The following is a 22611-nucleotide window of genomic DNA, read 5'->3' on the forward strand; positions in this document are numbered from 1 at the left end:
AACGATTTGAAAGTTTCTTGGGGGTCATTCCTGGCAAATGCTGTCTTAAATTTTGGCATCTTCACAAAAAAATCTTAGACTCACTTCCTTAACTAATGAAAATAATTAGCAGCACACATTGTTTACCATTAAACACCTCATAGGGAGTTATTTTGGACACTATTTCACGTTTATGATACAATTATATGGCTGAAGTATAAACGGCCAAGCCTTGATTTTCCAGATGACAAACTTTTCTCTTCTTGCAATATATGCTCCAGGTGTAGAATGTACACGATCTAAAATCCATTTTATTACTTCGTACAATACAGAGGAATAAGTACTCCAAAATGACGAAATTTTGATTCCTTGTAGTAATATCACCTAAAGGTAGGGTTGCAAAAATATGTCTGTCACAGTTAGTATTACAGTGATGCAGCACACTGAAATTCGCCGATGGCCATAGACGAGTGAAAATATTCTCATAAAATAAAATTAGAATTGGTTGATTTGGGTACTTCTCTCATTTCAGGGGGTAGACTGGCCTTAACTAAACTGACGACTGGGACTCTCCGGCAAGGGAAGCTAAGCATCATAGAAGTGGAAGTTTGTATTTGCCAATTACATGAGACAGAGGGATACAGAAGATATCAAACAGAAGAAAGGAGTAGCAGAAAGAACGACAGCGGAATCTTAAGATTTATTAGGAGCACGAGGAAGGGCATGAATAGAGGGAAAAAAGATATCTCATGAATATCTTAAGAAGACGACGGGACAACTTAATCGGTCATATCATACGATATGATGGCCTAATGAGAACAGTAGCCAAGGGACACGTGGATTGCAAGAAGGGCCAAGGTAGGCTTAGGGCACAAATAAGGAGCTAGAGGTGAGGTAAGAGAAAGAGAAAAGCAATGTAAAAATGAAAAATTAGCTTATATCAGTACTAAGTCGCAGCTAAGAGCTGTACTAAATCAATCCACGGATTTATGACGAACGATGATGGAACTCTAAAGATAACTTTGGATTTCTAAAACTTGATAACTTTTCCAAGAAAATCTAAACAATTCCACCATCGGCCGAGGAGACGTAACATCAACGCCGAAATTTTCGCCATAGTTAAATTTTAACTTTTTTAAGAGTATCCTTGGACATAATCCTAGTGCATAAAAATTACGTAATTTTCACGCCACAAAAATTCCACAGCCTAACTGAACACACCCGTTAAACAACGCGGGTCTGCCTTCGTCACTGGAAGAGCAATGGTTGAGTGAAGGGCGCCCAAATAGGCACCGCCTCCGAAATTTGCATACGCCGTGAAGGCGGCGGAGGAGGAGGCGGACGATGGGGAGAGACGGTCGAAAAAGCCCGCCGCCGGCGCCAGCGCCACCGGGTAGGGGCAGCGGCGGCAGGCGCCCCCCCGGACAACTCCCGAGGAGTCCACCCGCTCTGCTCGGTGGGCCTTTTAATTTACGGCGGGCAAAAGGGGGTGGGGGTTAAATGAGGCGAGAGAGGTGCAAGTGTCAAAGGGGGCGCTCTCGTCATGGATAAATGAGTCACCGAGTCCACAATTATTACCGCCCCCGTCGCCCTTCCAAACGAGAAGGCCGCCGCTGCTACTGGATATGGGGAGGGAGGGCGGTCATGTGCCGATGGCTTGAGATAGAGGAGCACATCATGGAGACTGGGGGCGGAGGAACGACGAAAGGGAGAGAGCGGCGGGAGGGCACCAGGAGCTGAATGCGACGATGATCGTAGAAAGCGAGAGGACTTGTGGGGCTTCCCTCAACCCACTGCTCCCTCTTCTATCGAAAGCTCTATGTTTTTGAACGGATGGCGGTACAGTAAATAGGAAATGAGAAGTTCCTATAATTAAATTCATAAGCAAAATATATTTAAGAAATATGATTTGATGCTTGAATCATACTTAGCGACCATAAACAAAGAAAACGACATTCAGCAGCCCTGAGGATGAGGCCCGAGTCGGAGCTCAATACGTCGGCTAATACGAATAATTTAACCCGGTGGAAATCCCGAGAAGAGTGTGCCCAAAATATATTCTTCTTGTTCTTCTGAGGAGACTCATAATAAATACACAGCTTAGGCACCTAAAATTGCTAGAAATTGAGTTGATTGGGAATTAAATTTCTATGCCTACTAATCCACACCTTCTATGGAAAGCTTAATGTTTTTGAACGGCTGTGGGTACACTAAATAAAATAAGAAAGGCTTTTAATGTAATTTATGAACAAAATATATTTACTTAGCTATTCGGAGGAGACGCGCGATAAATATACAGCTTAAGAAACAACAACCTTATATGGAAATCTTTATGTTTTGAACAGCTGTCGGTACACTAAATAAAATAAAAAAGGCTTGTAATGAAATTCATGAGCAAAATATATTTCCTTCGCTATTCGGAAGATATTCGTGATAAAGATAAAACTTTGGCACCGCAAATTGCTAATTTTTGAGTAGCTTAGGAATCAATAATAACTTATATTCCCCACAAAATTACAATTTTCAGTCGTAAATACTGATTAGGAACGTAGGTACCCCATTGGCATTAAGACAACGTTTTGGGGTAACCGACTCAATTTACATTTAGAATGTTTTAGATGTGTTGCTACATATTAGAACAAATGTGTATCGATGCTGGCAGTTACAAGACGAATCCACGCGTTGAACAGAGAAATTTGAATTTTCCTATTAATAATAGATATATCGCATAAAAGCACCTAATTAGGAGAGTTACGTCATTTTGAATTCCAAATAGGATAGTTTAGTAGAAGTATTGCATACACCGCATTTGCAGAAAACTGGAGGATATAGTGCGTCGAAAAGTATGCATATCCATTGTATACTGCTAATTTATTCTGTGTGTCCAACATTAGCTTTCTAACATCGAAGGAAGTCGTAACATCCGAGGATTCCGAAGGTAAGAGCTCCATTAATGTTTTTAATCAAATGTCAATTTTATATTCTATTCAAGGTGGGAACTCCTCGTATACTACGTTTTATTCTTTAAGTTTTACCTGGAAGCCATCCTGTTGATACCTCTCGTTGGTATGCCATAGAATATTTTTTTCTGGAAGTTACCACAGTAGATAGGCACACTCGATAACCATTTGTACATCAAATGGAAAAGGTCCTTCAAAAATCATTATCAAGAGTTAACAAGGAGTGGAATTTCGGCAGGTAATTTGAACCTGAGGAGATCAGAGAAGTAATTCAAATTTTAAAAAATCCATTGAAGGATCTTGAAAGGGTAGAAATCGTTCATTACAACTGATGCAAAAAGACACATATTCAAGTATGTAGATAGCTGGCTATATGCATTTGATTTATTGAGTATAAAAAATATAAATTATAAATTTCATGTTGTTCATAATTGTTTGGATATAAAGTACCCATCAAAACCACCAAGGGCACCTGACAAATAGTTCCACTTAAAATACGATTTAGAATGATAAGAGTACGAGCTATCCAAGCTCCACCTATCCAATTATAATTGCATGAACGAGCGAACTTTCTCGTATGCATGTACCATGATCGAAGGCTGTGATAGAGGAGGGGCCAAGCACCAAGGCCGGGAAAAGATGCTTGGCAGCGAAAAAGTAACAAGAAAGTTGTGCTGAAAGAAGGGAAGGGGGGAGAGTTGTGGGGAGTAAAGAAATTGTGAATTGGGGTGGGGCGGGACGACACGGCGCCAACCCTCTTTTTACTCTCCCAAGACATGTCCCTGAGTTCGGGGGACTATTATGCGCGGACGCCGCGACCGGAAAAATAAAATTAAGGCCGCGAAATAAAGAGAGAGAGGAGTCGAAGTCTTCGAAGGATGTGAACTAGAGGGGGGCGGGCGGAAGAGGCAGGAAAGGAGGAAAACCGCCATCACCAAGACTTGGGTGGGTGGGGCGGAACGATGTTAAAAAAAGCATATTTAGCATTCAAGTCATCAGCGATCGTTCTTCGCTCCCCTGGGCGCCTCCCTCACACGGCCTGCGAGGGAACAACACGGAGCGACTATCTCTTTATCTTCAGCCCCCTTCGCCCCCCCACCGATCCTCACTCCTCCATCACTACTGTCAACCGATGTGCCATCTCCGCACAGCACCCTCCTCCCCTCATAACAGGACACCGCACCACCTCCCCCACCCGGCGGGCGACCCTCCGACACGCCACCCTCCCCGGCCGCCAATCCAACGCGCGCGTCTACCCTTATGTGCCATTCTTCCCATAAACACCATTAGCGCCCCTGAGACGGAAGAATTCTTGTTACCCATTTTTTTCTCCTTTTCCTCGCCTTTTCTCTCTCCTTAATGTCTTGTACGGCCGGCCACCCTTCCTCCTCCCTCGTCGTCCCCTACCCACCCTCTCAAGTGCCACGTCCACTTGTTCGAACATCCACGCGTCGGCAGCTGCGAGACGTGACGAGTTTTGTGGAAAAATTTACGAGGTGTCTCGTGCTTAATTGTGAGGATACGTTCGGGAGGGTGCAAAGGGACTACATGGGAGTTGGAAACATCATGGACAGCACGATAAAAGCTATTAAAGGGCACTACATCAAATGGAAAACTGCAAAGAGACAGTGGTAAGTGTGTTCTTTGGAGTTCACCACGAGACCAGTAAGTTTTCCACCCGATGTCACCGGAAGGGCCAAGCCATCAGTAAAATCTGAAGTCTTGCCACACAAATAATGATTGCTAAGCTGTGAACGCTAAGAGATAAACGACAGAAAAACTTACAATGATTTTAGGCTTGCGATATGATATGAAGTTTCATTGGAAAGGCCATTATAAACTAGTGTTATCACGTTAATGCTAAAAATAGTCATCACTATAAGCATTAGCGAGTGTTCCTTGAAGCCCCACAAGGTGATGTAAATTGAGTGGATGTGCCTGTGCAAAAATAGCTGGTTACATTGGAGTAGGAAGCATCATGTACAAAGCGATTAAAGTTATGACCTAGTCGGTTCTACATTATATGAAAAAAACTACAAAAAGCTGATGATAAGCGCGTTCTTAGGAGCCTACTCTGAGGCGATTACGTTTCCCACCCAATGACAACGATTCGCGTAAGCCATTAATAAAAGCCGCAGGCTTGCCTCACGTATGAACAAAGAATGGTTGCTACAGGGTGAACGTTGAGATAATTAGATCAAAATAATTTCAAATAATTTTAACTCGCAAATTTATATGCAATTTTGGCACAAAAAAGCCATTAAGACTTTTCCGACAAGTCACCATTAACAATGGGCAGATGTATGAGAATTACGATAGAGAACTCCATGATAGAAGAGGTAAATGTCTACATTAAATTCTTGAGTATTTGGTTTTTAAAAGAGTATTAATTTTGTACCTCAAATACGTAATTATAAGTTCATATATTTTCTTCAAGGTATTCTATTAAGTGTAACCAAGCCATATGCTTCCAATACACTGAATTTCGCATTATTTTAACAAGTTACCGACACATGAGCTTCATTGATTAAATATAGAATATGTCGGAGGTCGGGAAATCCAAATGCCAATTAAAGTTAGACGGAAAAATATCTCCCAAACCGATTGTTTCCACAATCCGATGAGGAAGGTAGGGGAACAGGTATTGGCCCGCTGAGGGATAAGCTAAGAGAGATGGATTCGATTCCCGTTGTGTGACGTCGTCAGCAATCACGTGGAGAAAAGTTTTCGATGGAACATGATTGGCTGCGAGTGGAACATCCCCAGAATTCGGTAATTTTCGTCTACTTAGGTGCGTTCTGCATTTTTTCGACTGTGTGGAATAACTTTCTAGTTCGTTACCCAATACAAGAATGACAAGATAAACCATACCGATGTAAATACGAAATGACAACTTAATGTGCAGGTAAAAAAAAGGATTAATTAATTCCTCTCTTAGGGATTTCCAGAAATAAGGTTTGAGCCTATCAAAAAGAAACTAAGATATTATATTATACACGTTAAAACTCTAACTCTTGAAGCCTTAACAGTAAATAAATTTTGTGTAGCTCGAGAGTTCATTCAATACTCACTGATTCACATCACTAATTGATAACAATTTTTTGTCTCATATTTTTACCGATTATCTAAAATTAAATGTAAATCGGTCACAGAAGATTAACCCTTTGTTAAACTATTTATACTAGGGAAATCACCGAAGGCAATCGAAAAAGCAAAGCAATTCACTAGAATACAAGTGTTGATCGCAGAAATTCGAGACGCGAATTCAAGAAAATTTAAAAATATCACCGAAAAACACTTACCCTGGAATTCAATATTAGCCAATTTGGCTGAAGACATATTAACGCCATTCAAATCATCTAATTTTCCGTTGCCTTAGATTAGCATTGACTGAAATTCTACCAAAGTACGCTTCATCAGGAACAGCTCTCCAATCCAGTCACCGCAGATGCCTGCAGTAAATTTAAATTGCTAAAACTGATACATTGATGAAACCCAAAAGCGCCACAAACATCAAGAAAAACATTCCTTTTTAACAGAATTCTCGCGAGTGAGCAAGGACAGCGGTAAAAATAGCTACTGGCCTTTTATTATTCAACAAAATCTTACATAAATCTGCAGACCATTACCCTGAATTGTACAATAGAAAATAGTAATTTCGTATCTCAACAACTTATGGATGATTTTTTCCATTTTTCCCGAAGTACTTCATAGCCACAAATTATGACGACGATATAAAAATTTTTCACGTGCTACTAGTAGATAATTATAATAATAAAAATGATGACTACTCACCGAAGCCAATGTCTCCTGGTTATAGATGTGTGGCAACAAATGGCATCATACTGATCCGCAATCCAGACAATAAGAATGATGTAAAAAGCAGTTGTGGTGTCATTGAAGAATTCAGACATAATTGCTTCCATTCCTGAAAACAGAAAAAGGAAGATCGTGTTATTTAGAAGGTAATGAATTTGAGCTAAAATGCATAAAAAAGAAGTAATACTATAAAATTACCCTTGGGCTGCTTTCCGCAAAACAATTACGAAATTAATGTTGTTTTGAAATACCCAACGCGTATTAATGATACAGTACTAAGCTGTTTCCGTAGGATGACTAATACAAATTTGGAGCAATGATTGGGGACAAACCCTTAAGGTAGGAATCTAACATACATATAGAAATACGATAAAAATGCAGATGAAGATAAAGGAATACTCGCATTCCAAGCAAGCAGTTTAGTGCGATATTGAAGTTCAGCGTCCTAATTAGAACATTATTCAATAATTCGCCCCTACTGATGTCAATGTGGCCTTTTGAATCCTCAATTCTATTTTTTTTAAGTAGTCGGGACAAGAGATGCCACCAATACATCGTTTTTAAACTTGGTAGAACTGAAGGTTCTGTAGAAAAAACACGGGAAACAAGTATTTATAAGCAACAGACGCGAGTACATGGAAGTGTAGATTACATCACTCTTGTATTAACGTATCGTAGAGCGTAGCGCACTACATGCGACGGCACCAACTGTTAGGGCCAGAATGTAATGCAGTGGTTCCCAACCTTTTCTTGTTTGAGGCACCCTTGGAAAGCCTTTCAAAAGTTCCCGGCACCCTTATAAGGAAATAGATATTTAAAATCTCCGTAGCTTTTTTATTATTATTTATTTATTTGTTTCATTTCGAGAGTTTGCATGCAACAACACCTTATACCTAGTCCTAGATGATATGAGAATACTGTTTACACTGATTCTGCCTAAATAAAAAAAATAGTATTACGATACAAATATGTAATGTGAATTTTGGCGGCACCCTCAAAAGATCTCACGGCACCCCTTAGTGCCGCGGCACACCGGTTGGGAACCACTGTAATGTACATTGTAATGGCTGGTACGCAAGAAGGAACTGGGAAAACTATATCACAACAAGGCCTTTCAAGGCATGATTTAATCATCCCAATTTCCTAACATTCATAGCATACTTTATCTTATCTTTTTTCATGCCAAGATATTCCCTCTAAAATGGAATTTATATGAATGCTAAAACTCAGATACGCCATCACAGAAAAATTGCGTCTACAAGAGCAAGTAAAAAATGGGCCACTACTCGTCGAGTAATTCACATTAATCTCGACGGTGGCCCAAGGATTTAAAGCATAAAAAGGTTTATCCATTGAAGTTAGAGGCCGGCTTTATCTCTAAACCGCCCAAAATCAAGGTAGATCTAATCGTCCCGGTAGCTCAACTGGTAGAGCACCTGGCCGGCAACCAGGAGGTTCTGGGTTCGAATCTCAGTCAGGCCGCATTTTTACCCTCTGATTTTCTGACTTTTTCCATCTACCACAGCACCGTTGTCCTCGTCATTTTTCTATTACATCTTCCTATCCCTTTCTTTCCTTACCTATGAATTTATACGTATGTTTACGCTTAAGGCGTCGTGTGAATGAATGAAGTAATACATAAAAAAAAGATATTCCCAGTCTCTAATCAGCATATATGGGATTGGAATACCATAACCTCTAAAACTATGCATGATTATTTAAAATCCAATATCCTGCACGTACGTCAAGAAACATAAGATTTCATTTCGGTGAGGTTAAATAGAAGATACACTCACATTCCAATAAAGAATAGAATATAACCACAGGAAAATGAAGTATTATGTCATTACTTCTACTGCATCTCGTAGATTTAAAACGAAATCCGATATCCGCGTAAATTCGGAAAGAAAGATAAACGAGGTAAAAAAATGCACAAGTCCGTATTCTTGAACTTCCAAAAGTATAATTATATTTAACTTCGAAATAGAAACGAAGAGCGACGGCTTTTGCATGGCTTAGCTGTTACGTTGGAGAGAAGAGAGCTCTGAGATTTCAGCCGAAGACACGATCTAGCAGGGGCGCGTTAGAGTCGGGAAGAAGTTGTTCGAGTAAAGAATGCCGATAGCAGATAGGCAGCAGCGGGAGGCATTCGACAAGGAAAGCCGAGGGAATTGAGAGTAAGAGAGAGAAAGCGGCCTGCCAATGAATTAGAGGACGGATTAGGGGACGAATTAGCCTAAGACATCCGACAGCAATCCCTTCCGCATTTCCAGAACATCTTTGCGCCCACACACTGCCTCTCTCCCTCAGGACAAGCGTGTGAACCTCTGACTCCCGACACCCAACCTCCCGCCCACACGCTACAGTAATGTTATTAGGAGGAGAGCAAGAAAGGAAGAAGGCGGTATCGGGGAGGAGGAGGAGGTGCTCTCGAGAAAGGAATCTCTCCACCAAAGGGGAAGCATACGAGCAGGAGGAATCGGAAACACAGATTGGGGGTTGGGAGGATTTTCCGTGGCACCCGGGGGTGGGATATTGGGGAGGTCGGATCGGGGTGGAATGGGGAAGACAAGGTTGGCTGTGAGGCAAAGGGGGTGCGCGATCTTAATTAACCCTCATCCCCCACCCCCCTCTACACTTGCGACCAACTTCCTCCCTCCCCACCACGGTAGCACCACAACCCGGAGCGGAGAAATCGAAACCCGAGTGGAGTCGGAGGAAACATCAAACTACCCTCTTCTCTATATCTCTCCGGGCCCTCCCCATTCCCACACCCCCACGCTGCTACTCCCCCCCACAAGAGAGTCCCCGTCCCCACAAATCCCTTGCTCGTCTTTCACTCAATATCTAAAAAATCCTCGGATATAACCGCCCAAAGACATGGTATGAAAAACCGAGATCGTGTATGGAGGGAAAAGAAAACATACGTTACGGCTTAAAAACAGCGGGCTAAATCCAAATCAAAGTTGTTGAGACATGGAAAACCATACGGTACAAATACAGTATGAGCAGGCATGGGCGCCGGGAGGAGGGGAGGGGGGCAAGAAAAAATTTGAGAAATGGTTGTATTGACTACTTTTGTAATTTGAACAGAAAGTGAATTTAGCTAAGGAAAATATGAAAAAAGAGCAGTTGCAAAAAGTTCTATAAAATACAACTACTGTTGTTTTACTACTTAAAGAAAAGCTTCATCACCACTCTCGGTAAAATTAGGCCCCTGGAGCGGTAATTAATGCACCCTCCTCAAAATGTTTCTACCGGCGCCAATGCGAGCAGCACTATAGCAATAATTAACCACTAAGATCACGCTGATTTGTAATAAATTAGTAATAGAACGCGCTTCCACTTTATTTTCTATTTTTCATTAAATTAATCTAACATTGCTGACTAATATCAACGCTTCTAAATTTTATTCAGTTGTATAATAATTGGAAAACACAGAAGCAAAAAGCGATCAACAAGGCGAATAAGTCTTCATAAATTGATACAATGAATGCCTTTCTGGCAACGTAAATTAAGGAGCATAAAGCGTATGTATTTTTAATCTAAAATGTACCAATCAGGAGTAAGAATTAATACAAAAATATGACACAAGTTTGTTGCATATATCAATAGAAGTCACAGCCTCTTCAAGTATTACTACTCCCCCTTCATGCCCACATGTAGCCTTCAAAATTATCACTCGAGGATAGTAGCACTTCACATTATCCTTTTATAACCAAAAGTACCGGCGGGAGGAGAATTCGAAGATTTTATGGAATAACCATCACCGCACGCTGATTGGAAAAATACAATAGAATAGAATGAAAACAGTTTCGATGCATTGTTTCTAAGCTCCTTATGAGTTGCATGATACTTCAGGGAGGCAATAAAATTTTACCGAGAAAATTTCAAAGATACTTGGACAACCAGAAAACCGATGGTAGGTCGAACTTAACAAGAATCGGCGAGACAAAAGGTATAAAGATTAAAATCCTAAACATTGAATGCACTGAAATAATAATTAAATTCACTAAAAAAATGAAGTAATGAGATCAATAGCATGAATTTATCAATTACGTACTTAGCAAAGATGCATCATGCGTTCTCACTTTCCCAGTATTCGTATTCAAACGGTGGGGGAGAAAAAAACTGACGCGAGCAACGAATTTAACCACTTTTCAACCACTGCGGGATTCAAGACAATACGCGCACAAGCTCCCTCAGGCAGTTTATGAGGAAATTCTGTATAAAAGCCGTGTTTCCGGTGTTTCCGCTCGCACACGGTAAACAAAATAAGCTTGGCCCACATCACATGTGCAGATGACAAAGGATTCCACGAAAGGCTTCCCTTTAACCTTTGAAATTTATCTCCGCAAAGACGCGCAGGCTTTAATTCGATCGTTTGGGCAACAAAATATTTCCCAAATGAAGCCGCCCAGAGACACCACACATTGAAAAAACTCTCAATTCCCACGATTAAACAATATGAATGCTCACTTCAAGGGAACCAGAAAACGATTCAAAAATGAGGAAAAGCGTCGAACAAAGCCTTGTGCAACTAATCGAAGGGGAAACTGGACGGAAAACTTTCGTCCGTGAAACCATTCCATTCCCGCGGACATGCTGATGCTATCCAATTACAGGAAAGTCGTCCGTCGGACGGCCGAGGCATGACTGGACCTTTTCGATGCAGAGGCGTGGTCAAGTCGATGAGGGAAAGAGAGATAAATAGATGGAGATGGGGGTAAAATATAAATTAATGGTTCGGGAGACAAGGAGCGGGGCGGATAGAAGAAACGCAGGCCGAGTGAATGGACCTTGTGCATGAGTACTTGACACGCGTTATTTGGCACACGGCGGTGAAAAGGGAGAGAGAGAGAAGTAGGGAGGTGGTCTTCCAATGACAGGGAGAGAAAGGGAGGAGGTCCATTTCGCATGATTAGTCCCACACAACGCGGTGGATATCTGGGCTGTATCACGTGAGCAAGAGGGGAATCCTCCACGGGCACTGAGCACAAAACATTAGCCTGTGATAGTATAATGACAATCGTCGAAGCCGGCGACAATACCCAGATGGCGACACACGTGTATGATAAGGAATTACTCCTCACCAGAAAGCTACAGGCATTAAATAAAGCGCACAATGAAATAATTCCTTCTTAGTTCTAGTGCAAGGATTTTTTAAGAACAACGCATATAATCAGCTTAAGGTACTACAGTAAATTTTTTCATAAGGTGCTACAAGACACTGCCTTAAAAATTAGTATCGTAAAAAATACATACTAAATTGCGTAGTCCTCTCTTCCCGTATAACAGCATTTTGTATAACTGACGTATATAACAGCATTTTGTAAAACTGACGTATATAACAGCATTTCTGATAAAAATAGAGATAAACAACTAACATTATGCTAAGCACGCCATCACCCTTGACGCTAGTAATTGAAGGGGGAAATATATTTTATTTTTTCAAATAAAATATCTAAGAGAAGGAAGATCCACGCTAATCAATCAATAAAATGTAATTGGAAGATGCAATTGGTTATACGACTGCTTAACAATTTTTTATCCCGACGTTTCCCGACATAATATTCGAATATCTTGGCTGATAAATGAGCTATTATGCATTCGTAAAAGCTAATTTTTAACTTCATATGTTGTTTCTGATAAAAACAAGTAATTTATCCATATAAAAACGGGGACATCAATTTACAGTTCCTTAGCCGTCAACACCTTTCTATATTATGCATCGAATGAGGCTCCATCTATATTACTGATGCCAACACCTAATTCGAGATTACAAGAAAATAACACCAGACGCATACTAAATTTGGTTTCACTAAATACGCTCAATACCAGGGTTGGAATCATGCATAAATAAAATCCGACAAATTAAATGCATTTGACAGAGTACATCTGCCCAAAAAATTTCAACATTTTAAAACGGGAACAACTGAAATCCCTATCAATGGATTAAAACCAAGTTTCCTTCCATTTTCCTAATAATTCCTCTTTTCAAAGTTGTATGCAAGATCTTGTCTCTTATAACGTGCAACAAAAACATTAAATATCCCTTACAACAATTTGTAAACTTCTCCACTGTCTAGGGTAAAATCACTCATATTCTAATAAAATTCCTTACCAATACTAAGAAATTGCAAATTCCATTCAATAGGATAGCCAATTCTTTCATCCTATTCCCTAAGTATGGGAAAACACCGAAACCAAACTTCATGTAGAAGTGTTGAGGTAGGAGGGGACCAAAAATAACTCCACCGGCATTTAATTATTCCCATCATACAAACACGAAGAGGTTATAATCAGTTCAATTTACACATATTTTCTTAACGTGGTCTCCAAGCATTTTTTTCTAGTTCGCTATAAATACTTCTCCAGTGAACCTTCATGTAAGTCTTAACTGATAACAGAACAAATTTGATTTCTGACAAGCAAAATCCTTCTAACTCATACTAGTAGCGTCCGTCTCCATCCGTAACTCCGTATTCAGCTTACTAAATCAAATTTAATACAAATAAAAAATTCTTCCATTATCAAACCCAGCAAAGAAAGGCGCATGAATGAGAGAATAATAACAATATTAATACTAAAAGTGCCGAGTTTATTACAAGTAAATTTAGGGCTAGATAGTACTCCCTTATAATTTACTTCCATCACAATCTCATTCATCCATGCCTTGGATGGTGGTTAATCCACCGAGGAGGAATTCGAACGCGCGACCTTTAGGTTGGCAAAAGGGGTCGTTACCCCGGCGCCACCGCGGCCGGAAAATATTAATAAAGGGAGGAGGGCAAATAAAAGGAATGAAGCATATGGAATTACTTCCCCTTGCCCAAACTATTGGGAGTTCAAAAAATGAACTTCTGGAGAGTATAATCGGCGGAAGGTGAGGGAATCGAAGGAAGACGGCTGAACACATGAAGAGGTGGGGTTGCGAAGGGTGCCAAGCTGAAGGACCGTGTCCCCTCCGTGAACACCCCCCTTGCCTCCGGCGCGGAAGCGGCGCGGCGTGCAGCTGAGCAAACGCTAGCACAGGCGTCCGCCGCCGTTTCGCGATGAGGCCATGTAATGCTGGTGCCTCTTCATTTTCCACGTGACGGGACCGCGATGTGGGCTCAAAATGGATGGGGCCATACGGCAGCGGGGTTACGTACACAGGGAGAAAATGAACGAGCTACAGCGTACGGGTCGTCGCCGTGGAAGGATCGCGAGTCTTGTCACGAGGAGTATCAACACGCGTGCATACATAGGCGAGCACTCGCGTTTCTCGCTCCAGAGGCATCGTACACAACATTTCAACTTGACGTAACTATAGAGTTCAAAAATTGAAAGCAGCGTCCGCTGACACATGATTTTATTCTTTCCTGGCGTATGTTACCCGTGAAACTTTCCCGATTTTTCCACCGGGTGAAGTAATTGTAGGCCGACGTTTCGATGGCTGCCTCTGCGATCGTCCTCGAGACAATCTCATACCATGTGAACGATGGCAGAGGCAGCTATTGAAACGTCATCCTACAAGCAACCAACCGGATGGAAACCCCGAGAAGATTTCACTAGAGTCCGCTGTTTTACAACTTCAAACGGTGACTCGACTTTTCACAGATGAAAGAGATATCCGAATGCTTCGGTCATTTGCGCCACAGGGAAACGGTAGAGAAACCCGGCGCCTGCCTTAGCTTGAGCTTTATGCAAGGTGGGTGAGGCAACATGGCTTATCCGACGGACGAAGTTATGTACTGGAAGTCCTCCAGGAAGCACTCAAGCAGGGATCGGGTAATCTCGTCCGAAATTTGAACCCGGGCCCTGAGGGTGGTAAAACAACTTGAGTCATCCCTCCAACCAGAAGACTCATCGTATGGTTATTAGATTAGCTGTAAAAGGCTAATATTTTCTAAAGGTAAGCCAGTAGTAAGACATATAGTTTTGTCCCTCAAGTCTTCTAAAATCGATTTTACCATTGACTAGCGGTCTTAGCTGAGAATCGTAAAGATTTTCAATTGATAGCCTTCATCATAATAAGGCAAGTTCTACCAGGTTGATTTGTTGTGAACAGAGGGCTTCCCACGAGCGACGTGCTAAAATCGCCCGGGAGGGGAATATTTTTCGGCAGTTTTGGCAGAGAACGAGCATGCGATTTCCCTCGAGGAAGGAGAAAATTTGCGACAGGAATCGCACACGTGGATGACCTTATTTACCATTGCAACCTTTCTCCAACAGGCTCTATTTTGAAAATTCACATCGCCTTGCTAATGCGAAAGGATGTACTTGAGGAAACGCAGGGGCACCATGACTTCATGAAACTGATGAATCGTACACACAACGAGCAAGCTGGAAAGAGGTTTACGAGAAAACTCCAGGGCGAATGTATCCTGTTACTCACTTTGATGAAAAAAATAGCATGGTATTGAAAAATTTACCGAAGGAAGCAAAGTTGATTTGATTGAGCAACCAACGGGAAATATCAACGGAATTTATGCGATAAACTGGAATTATTACAGAAAAAAGGATACCAAAAATTAACCATAAATCTCTACACGTTTAGTATAAACAATATTGACATGGAAAAAAGGGGGATTATACTGCAAATAAGAGCACCTAGAATCGCGCTGAAAATATTAAAAATCATTCCTTTGCTAAAATGTTCCACAACTCTGATTACCTGCCAAAAATATTAATTATAATCCAAATGAAATTAATTTATTTCACTGATCGAGCTCAGACCTTACTTCGCTTTGCTATTTTAAAGCATTTTTTTCACGCACGATTTCGCAAGTTTTTCACGAAGAGAATTTTAATAACCTGCAACATTTGTCGGTCTGTATGGACAGAGCTGGTATTAATGTCGTCGAAATCGAATGATATCTAATGTTCACATGAGTAAAATAAACCTAGAGTTTGAATGTTTGCATTAACTTGATTATGGTGTACCAAGTCCTGATATCTATGGATAAAATAAAAAATTATATACATTCAGAAATTCACAGTTCAAATAGAAATTCAGGAAATATGGATAAAAAAGTAAATTGGCAAGCTATCAAAGGTATTTATACCCTTCTATCAGTATCAATACACATTGAAATATCGCGACAATTTGCTGCCATAACTTCTACGGAATCGACAGCAATAAGATCTTTCATTGCGTTGATCAAAGCAAGAAAAATGCGAATGTGTTTCTGGTTGAGTATTATGTGCCATGATGACCGCCGGGATCGACGCGTTGAATCAAATAACCGATTGAAAATGGGCATTTAACCACATTGTGGTTTAAATGCTTGCATTTACTACAACTGATGTCTCTTGACCGAAAATTATGTACAGTCTCAACGAAAAAGATAAAGCGAAAGTTAAAGACCAACTGTTAATTGGTCGAAATTTCCGAAACCTTGACGGACAAAGGCTGGCATAGGAACAGGCATACTTTTTCACGTGGCTTAATAGGTTTAATTTCTAAATCTTTCAGTCGATTTTCTTTTACCCTTCGTAGTTGTCAGAAAAACTGATCCAAATGATAAATCTCTTACTATTCCCTTAAATCAACCATAGCACACTTCCTTGACAACCAGTGATAGTAAAATTGCCTCTTCCTGTCCTATATTTGTTCCAAGTAGTCCTCTACTTATTTTTCTTACAACCTCTCGTTGCAAGTGATTATTAACCCTTCAGCTCGCTGAAGTGGAGCACTTCGTGCTCGAAATACGCGTATCCGACGCTCACCCTCGTTCCTCTGTGCTTGCATTTTTATGACTACGCTCTTTTTTTAGCGGTTCTCCCGGAATCTGTGCCCTACTGTGTATGAGAGTGAATGTTCTTATTGCTTGTGAGTGTGATTGTGTGCATACTTGCCATCCTTAGGAGGGTCCCATTAGCTCTGCGAAGGATCACAGGAAATGTGCTTTTGTTAGTAACCCGGTATTCTTAGTGGGGTCTCATCAGCCCCACGAAGGGTCCCAGAGTACAACCCAAGGTTACCTTAGCGAGGTCTCTACAGCCTTGCAAAGGTTTCATTCGGGTGGTGTGTTTGCGGCTGTGTCAGTCCCTTGCGAGGAAGCAATACTCCCGTAAACTGCCATTGGTGGGTTATTCGGGTAGAGTATAAGTTTAATTTGACGAGAGGAGCCAAATTTTACGGCCATTGGAGACTTTCATTTTGTTTTGTAGTGATAATAACAATTAATAGCAGTAAAAACTATTATAAGTAGTGAGTGAGTTTAAAATATAACATTTTTGCTATTCTAGAATATCCAACTGTGTTGCGTGCCGAACGTTCACAGAATTTACTACTCCTCTCTCTGTCAGTTTTTTTACACACATAAATATACTAAAATGAAGCATCAATTGTACGCAGGAATATAATCATCATGGGTTTTTTTGAGTGAAGCATAAAACATGCAAACAGAGCTATTGCCAAATAGGGATGCAAGCAAACGAAAACACAAATCCGCGCCATTGATTGGCCGAATGAGGCAAGCATGTCTTGAAGGGACGGGGACTGATACCGCGGAAGAGGCGGTTAGCGTAAGGATCGTCTCCATATACGCGAAACGACGGAGCACATGCAAGCGTCCCGAGTCATTCAGACGCGGCGAACGGAACGGGAAGAGAGAGGGGAGGAAAAAACCGTCACGAGCAGGCAAACGGGAGTTTTTCGAGCCACCGGATTCCCCAAATGTAGGCAGGCAGACAATGGTCGCAACACGTAAAACAAACGCACCGCACTCCCCCCTCCGCAGAAACGCGAATAACGAAGAGCTCACGTCTTGTGCACACGATGAGCTCGCGAGTGCGCCTGTACGCCTCCTTGTCAGCTGCCAGCGCCACGCGCCCGCTCTGTCATTAACAATGGGCGCCCGCGTTGCAAGGGTGGGAGGGGGGAAGAGGCAGGTTAGCGTGGGGCCATGGGAAGAGAGTTTTACATTATACATACATATATAAACGGAGACGGTTAAGGCACCAATAAAAAGTAACTGCGCTTCGAGACAGATACTCTTTAAAATTTTGTGCGCAGTAATGTACTACCGAGAGCCAATTATAAGTAAGAAAAGGAACAGGTTACTGCTACCTACAGTTATTATAACGTTATGAAAATGTCCCAAGAGGTTGATATAGAAATAAAACACATATTTTACGGTTTCTTTAAAAAGAAACGATCCCTCTACTTCTCAATGATTCAATAAAACTTTCATCAGCTTAAGCTCATATATTTGTCAGATAAAGACCGTTACTTATCATAATAAGCTTTGCAAATGTCCCAAGAGGTTATTATAGACATAAAACATATTTTGCGATCTCTTTTTAACTAATTTCAAAACCCTGAAGTAGTACTACAATAAATGAATGCATTTTACGTAAAATTCTCCAGTGAAGAAAGAGTTTAGTAGTTATATACCCTTATGGGAACAGACAACATTTATGGCAAAGTGTGTAAGTGGTACAGTAGCAAAGAAAAGTACAGATTGCTTCCAGAAAATAATAAGTAACATTTAAAAAATGAACTATTTACTGGTACCACTCATAAAAAGCTATTCTCCACAATTATCTTCACAAACACTTAGCCTACCCACGTGTAGGATGGGAAAGACTGAGGGAATAGAGAGGGGAGAGTAGGACTCTATTCAAGTGGTATTGGAATGCAACGAGGAATGTACATAATTGATTCGCCAGGAAGACGGCGCGCATTGACTCCATCAAAAAGAAGTGACGGGATAAGCAGACAGGACAGAGATGGGGGAAAGAGATTTAAGTAAGACGAGCGACACCAACTGGAGAAGCTCAGAGGCACCACAGCGCAAGACATTAAGAATGATGAACGGAAGCATTGTGCCCAGCACAGTGATACTTATCTTCTACGCAGCTCCACTGCACTAAACTCACACAAACAATGGAATGCAACCCAGCAGCAGTCATAATTTAAACTCCAAACATCGCCGTGGGTAAAAAATGTTAAATTATTCGTACATGAAATGCTCTCATGTTCCAGTTTCTTCATAGTTCAAGTAAAAAAATTATTTCCGATTTTATAAAGGCCAAATGCACCTTTAAAGGGCTCGTACTTAAATTATTACTTCTCATTAGCAAAGAAAGGTTGTGTAACTCCACCAGGCGGGAGGAGTTAATGTCCATTAAAATATCATAACTTCGAGTTCATAAAAACCGGGAGGATCATTGAGAGAGAGTGAGACAAAAGAGAATGGCAGAAATTATGGAAGATCAGCAACTGCCAAAAACAAATAAGTAAAATCGAAAATATTATCTACTATCTTCGGAAATTAGGATCTCATATGTATATTTCGGGTATATAACTACTAAACTCTTAGGAAACTAAATAAAAGATACAATGTTGTATTATATTATGTTTCCTGTCACCAAGTTCCACCAAGTACCGCCATCCAGCCTTAAGTTGAATACTAAACTCTGGCTTCACCAGTGAATTATACGTAAAATACGTTAATTTCTTATAACACCACTTCATTGTTTTGAAATTAGTTTTAAAGAGACCGTAAAATATAAGTTTAATCTGTCTATTAACCTCTTAAAACATTTTTAGGACGTTCATGATATTTTATAATAATCCTAAATCGCCTGATCCTTTAGTTGGCAATAGTTTTACAGCATGGACCAAGGGTGATTATTATTATTTCAAAGATATCTTCTTACACGAAAATTTAATTTTTGTAAGACCAAATTTTCTTAAAGTCATATACCGAATAATTCGTCAACTTTACACTTTCCCTTGTCTTTCCTCAAAACTTTTTAATTGAAATTGTAATAACGGCCCTCACTTATTCAAAAATGCCAGTCAATCCCGGAATTCTCGATATTCATGAACAATAGTCCCACCGGCAAATTCATCCACACCCGAATCACCAAACCATTAAGACCGACGAGACGGCATAGGTGGCGGCTAAAAACCACTCGGAAGTTTTCGTCCCAGAGGCAGATGAGTCGCGCGGAGGGAGGAGTGCATTTTCGCTACAGGTGTCGTTCCACTTCCCCGAGCATTCATCAGCGCCCGCATAATGAGACTACGATCGGGAGACGAGCAGGTGGCGAAGAGTGGGCGACAACCCGAGGGGACATGAAGATGAGCCAAGTTGGGTATTTCGCCATCGACTAAAAGAAGCACGTGACCAGAATTCACTTCCGAATGGGACGAATAATCATCGACGAATCGACGAATGGTTAATCATCATCATCAATATCGGTTTATTAAAGCTCGACGTTGTTTAAAGTCGATTCCAGTTTATGAGGGTTATTCCCAGAGGCCCATCTCCTCATCGCTCCACTAACGTAATGATTGTTACCTCACGATCGAGTAATTGAAATCTCAATATCATTATCATATGAATAAATAAATTACCGATCCCTTTACATTTTTTAAGATATATGCACCTGGTTATAAAACGATTATTATGCTGAAAATGACAAGCTTCTAAATAATAAAAATTGTAAGTTTAATAGGGAAATGTTGAGTATAAAAAAGCTCATCAGTCAAAGGACGAGAATTCATCGCTTAGTGATTAAGTAGCTACATATTTAGGCTACTCCTATGAGTTTATCAAAAGATGGATAATAGGTTTTACAAATATTGCATTATATATCTCATTTGGCAAATAGCTTTATCATTCATTAAGTAAAAAATATCCATCTCCTGAATTCCTTTGGTAAAATCACGAGAATTCAGACTAATTGAATTTTAAGCAGCTGAATGAGGTCCAACTACAGTTATGACGAGCATATAGATTTATCGAATACGGAAAATTATTGCATAACTACGAGGAAACAGCCAACGGAGAATCTCACTGGAGACACTCCACTCATGAAACGCAAATATCACAATGGAAAAAGTTATTTTCTTTGGTCTGGATTCAAGCCATAATAAAAGCACTTGTCGCGAATTCCGTCCCCGAGTCGAGAGCCATTCCTGGTAAATAATTTTCACCGTGGGATATATAGAATATTTAAGGCAATTTACCGCTTCGCGCAGGACATAGTCATCTCAGGAATATACGATGTATTCGATTCAGGTAATTGGACTGACCTGACAGATATATTTCACACAGATGAAAAACACAATCCATTGGATTCATCACTTATGGAAGCTATAAAAAAATGAATGCATTTATAAACGAAAGGCATTACTACTTAAAAGAAACCAGCGATAGAGATTAATCTACAACAACTTTAAGCAATTAAGAGAGTACAATCAGTAACAATTTAATAAAAAATACCTTTCGACTAAAAAAAATTAAACTCGAGGAAAATAAAAGATCTAAGAAGGGTATGTAACTATTAATATCAGTAATGAGTAACATCGTGCCAATATATTAATTTTCAATTAGAAATACGGTACATTTTATAAAAATCTAAAGAAATTACGACATATTTGGTTAATAGAAATTAGCCGTATCGTAGAGATTGTACGAGATGATAAACAGCCACAGAATACGTGATTAGTTGAATGAACCCAAGTCGGTTGAAACAGGTTGAGTGTGAGCAGGAGGCTGATTCCACAGCTAACTCAGCCTGCGTCAAACTCCATTTATTCGGAGGATGGGAAAAATCTACGGCAATAAGGGAAGTCTCCATTGAGAGAGCCCATGTCGATAGATTCCCTTAGAGTATGGAAACAAACTCTATTAGAACGCCATCTGATAAATCGCATTTGGATGGACCTTGGCTCACTATGAGAGAGAAATCCCAAATGGCCCTATCTCCCATAGCCACATGCACGCTGCGAACTACGAACGGGAATACTGGCTGCCCCCAATCACACCCCATAACAACACTACAATATCCGTAACGCACCAGCCTCACCAATTCCCACAACCCACTACCACCAACAATCGCAGTATTGATTTTTCAAAGCCAAACATAAAATGAACCAATGATACCCATGTCTATAAAACCTAATAAAAAGAGCAGTGTGACAATTCTAAACCTATTGAAACTAGTCACATCATTCCATTATTATGATCCCTTCCAGCAATTACTGAGGCAAGAAAGAATGTATTACATTAAATAAATAGTTGAAATAGATTTTTAAACGTCAGTACTACAAATAGACTTTCAGTGCTCACATAGCCATAAACTTACGAGCACAAAATTTCATCTTTGAATGTCGGCTCGATCAACCACAATAGGCCATACCTATACTTATTTGCGGACCCCTGAGTACCATCCAAGAGGTAAGCAATGAAAGTGTAGAATAGTAATATTTATTAGGTCTACACGATTCGAATAAAATTTAAAACGGAAGAGAGGAAATTGTATTTTGATTATTTAAATAAATTGAAATGACGTTCTGCAAATATGGTATGAGCAATATTCATAATATGCATCAGAATCAAAAGCTTATAAAATCCTCGGCTATAAAAATAGAGGGACAGCGATTGAGAGAAAACTATAATAAATTCATTTATCGAAACATATAGTGTAATGAAATCCACTTTTTCCAAACGGAAAGGAAAAAACATGCTTAATTTAATATAGCAAGGGATATTAAAAGAACCTAACATTTAAATAAAAACAAATAACTAAAATTGAACGGCGAATTTACGATTAAATAAAAATCATGACTTACAATCTTCTTCTTCAGATAAAGGAAGAAACGCAAAATTTTTACTATAATTTATCTGATAAGAAATACAAACAGAATTGGACAGGGCATAAATGGTCAACTGAGCGCATTAATTTTTTTTCATTAATAATTGCTGATTCAAATTAAATTAATTCAAGACACAATATTACTATTAACAATTCCCTAATAATAATTCGACGAATACCTCAATAAAGGCATTAATTATTTTTATTGAGCATGTGAAATAATACTTCCTACGCTTCATTTAATACGCTA

The 22611-nt window shown here is 40.1% G+C and overlaps 1 protein-coding gene across 3 annotated transcripts in view; it reads right to left on the minus strand.

Moving 5' to 3' along the window:
* LOC124157878 (membralin) overlaps positions 1 to 22611 on the minus strand; it is a 185145-nt gene that overhangs the window by 59476 nt on the left and 103058 nt on the right. For all 3 annotated transcript variants that reach the window (XM_046532944.1, XM_046532942.1, XM_046532943.1), the window contains exon 11: positions 6735 to 6867. In XM_046532944.1, coding sequence (XP_046388900.1) covers positions 6735 to 6867 — 133 coding nt within the window. The remainder of the gene's footprint in view (positions 1 to 6734; positions 6868 to 22611) is intronic.

Source organism: Ischnura elegans, chromosome 4 (genome assembly GCF_921293095.1).
Source record: "Ischnura elegans chromosome 4, ioIscEleg1.1, whole genome shotgun sequence".
Classification (NCBI taxonomy): domain Eukaryota; kingdom Metazoa; phylum Arthropoda; class Insecta; order Odonata; family Coenagrionidae; genus Ischnura; species Ischnura elegans.